We start from the raw sequence: 1,748 nt of genomic DNA on the forward strand, positions 1-1,748 counted from the left end.
GCGGGCGTCAGCCAGCGCTGTGCTGGCCGTATCCCGTCCAGTCGGGACGGGGCTGAGGATAGGCATGTTGGTATGCCTGCATGTCGCCGGGCGGCGGGCCGTACGGCGATTGCTGTCCGTAAGCGTAGGTAGGACTGGGTCCCGCGATGGAGGGATCTATAGGTACATCGTTGTCAGACTTGGGATGCTGGTTGGGTTGATGGTTTCGTCCATCTTGCTGGGGCAAAGACGGACTGCTTGCTTGTTGCGCCATGCCTCCGCTGCCACCGCTTGGGTTGCTAGCTGGATGGTATGGTCTGTGGATATGCTCAGGGAAGGATCCTGACCGCGCAGAAGGCGGGTAGACGCTGTACTCCGAGGTGGGAGTGGCCGAGGTGGAGTAGTTGCTGGGTCGAACCTCCTGTTGCGAAGAGTAGTGGGCAGCAGACGAGTGGTCTGCAGATGATCCTTCAGAACGGGTGTCGCCGCAGTTGCTTGGGTAAGGCGAAGGCAAACCTGACTGCGAGTACTCGGCAGCACTGCGTTCCATAGAGGTGTTGAGCGTGGTGAGCGTGGACAGAAGCGCGCTGGAGGTCGCTTCTGGGCGGTTCCCGTGACAAGAGCCGGGCGAGGAGACAGGGGAGGAGGATGCAAGGAGCGGTGCGTGGTTGCCAACGAAGTGATGAGGCTGCGTGGGGACCAGGTACATACTACGGCGCAACGATACAGTTGAGGGTCGCGAGGTAGCTGGCGGCGATCCTTTTTAGTTCTGGGGCCAGCTGTGGGAGATCCTCTGAAGGTCGGTGGTAGGGGGCCGGGTGTGGGGGATGGATGGCGTTCAACGTAAAAAGGTAGGAGTGGAAGGAGGGCAAGGTAGTAATGGTAGAGAGAGAGAGAGAGAGAGAGGTTGGGTTGAAGTGAAGGCACGGTCAAGAGACGGAGGAGGATGGTGTGCACCGCAAGTGAGACTTGTGAGGCGGCGCGACGGTGTATAAAGATGGCGGCCAAGATAGCGCGGGCCACCCAGCGAGTCGGGATTATGGTTAAAATGGGCGTCGATGACAACAGGCGACTAGGCCACGGCCCTGAGCGAAGATCTCTGGAGTGGCAAGGGTAGCGCTGCCTGTTCGCCAGATCGCGGAAGGGTTGGTGGCTCGTCTTGGTTGAGCGAAAAGTCGACGGCGTCCTGGGGAACTCGCGCACTAAAATAGTGCGCTAAAGAAGTGGATGGACTGGGCTTCAGTCCGAGAGCAGGTCTAGCGTGAGGATCGGATGTGGTAGGTAGTTCTCCAAAAAGACGGGGGCGGAGAGTAAACGATGGTGTCGCAGCTGCAAAGAGTGAAATCTGATGTACCAAGTAATGTACGCCTCTGCAGCAGCGCAAGACTGGGAGTTCCCTTTCTTCAAGTTCAGGGTGTCGTGCGTGTGCCGGTGATGCCGCGTCTCGGACGAAGACGACGACAATGGACGGGACGACGGAGAGGGTTAAGGAGGGGGTACGTCGATGAAGGTTATGACGAGAGAGGTACGATCTTAGCGCCGTTCACGGGAGGTGGCCGTATATGAAGAGACCGAGGACGGCGGCGGCGAGGAATGATGGGGTAATCGAGGGCCTGGGTCGCCGAGGGGCTGATTTGCAGCGAGTGGATCCCTTGGCCTGGCGAGCCTGGGACGACCAAGTCCCAGAGACAGGGAAGGCTGAGGAGCAAAATCCCAGGTGCTGCTTAGCGGCAGAAGAGGGTCCTCCGAGTTGAAAGAGAGAGAGAGGG

General features: G+C 59.3%; 1 protein-coding gene across 1 annotated transcript in view; it reads right to left on the reverse strand.

Annotated features, from left to right (window-relative positions):
• VDAG_05685 (uncharacterized protein) overlaps positions 1-688 on the reverse strand; it is a gene marked incomplete at both ends in the record, with an annotated part of 1,694 nt that extends 1,006 nt beyond the window's left edge. Inside the window, one exon of the mRNA XM_009655082.1 lies at positions 105-688. Coding sequence (XP_009653377.1) covers positions 105-688 — 584 coding nt within the window. The remainder of the gene's footprint in view (positions 1-104) is intronic.
• Between the last annotated feature and the right edge of the window lie 1,060 nt (positions 689-1,748).

This window comes from Verticillium dahliae, genomic scaffold (assembly GCF_000150675.1).
Source record: "Verticillium dahliae VdLs.17 supercont1.11 genomic scaffold, whole genome shotgun sequence".
NCBI classification, from domain to species: Eukaryota; Fungi; Ascomycota; class Sordariomycetes; order Glomerellales; family Plectosphaerellaceae; genus Verticillium; species Verticillium dahliae.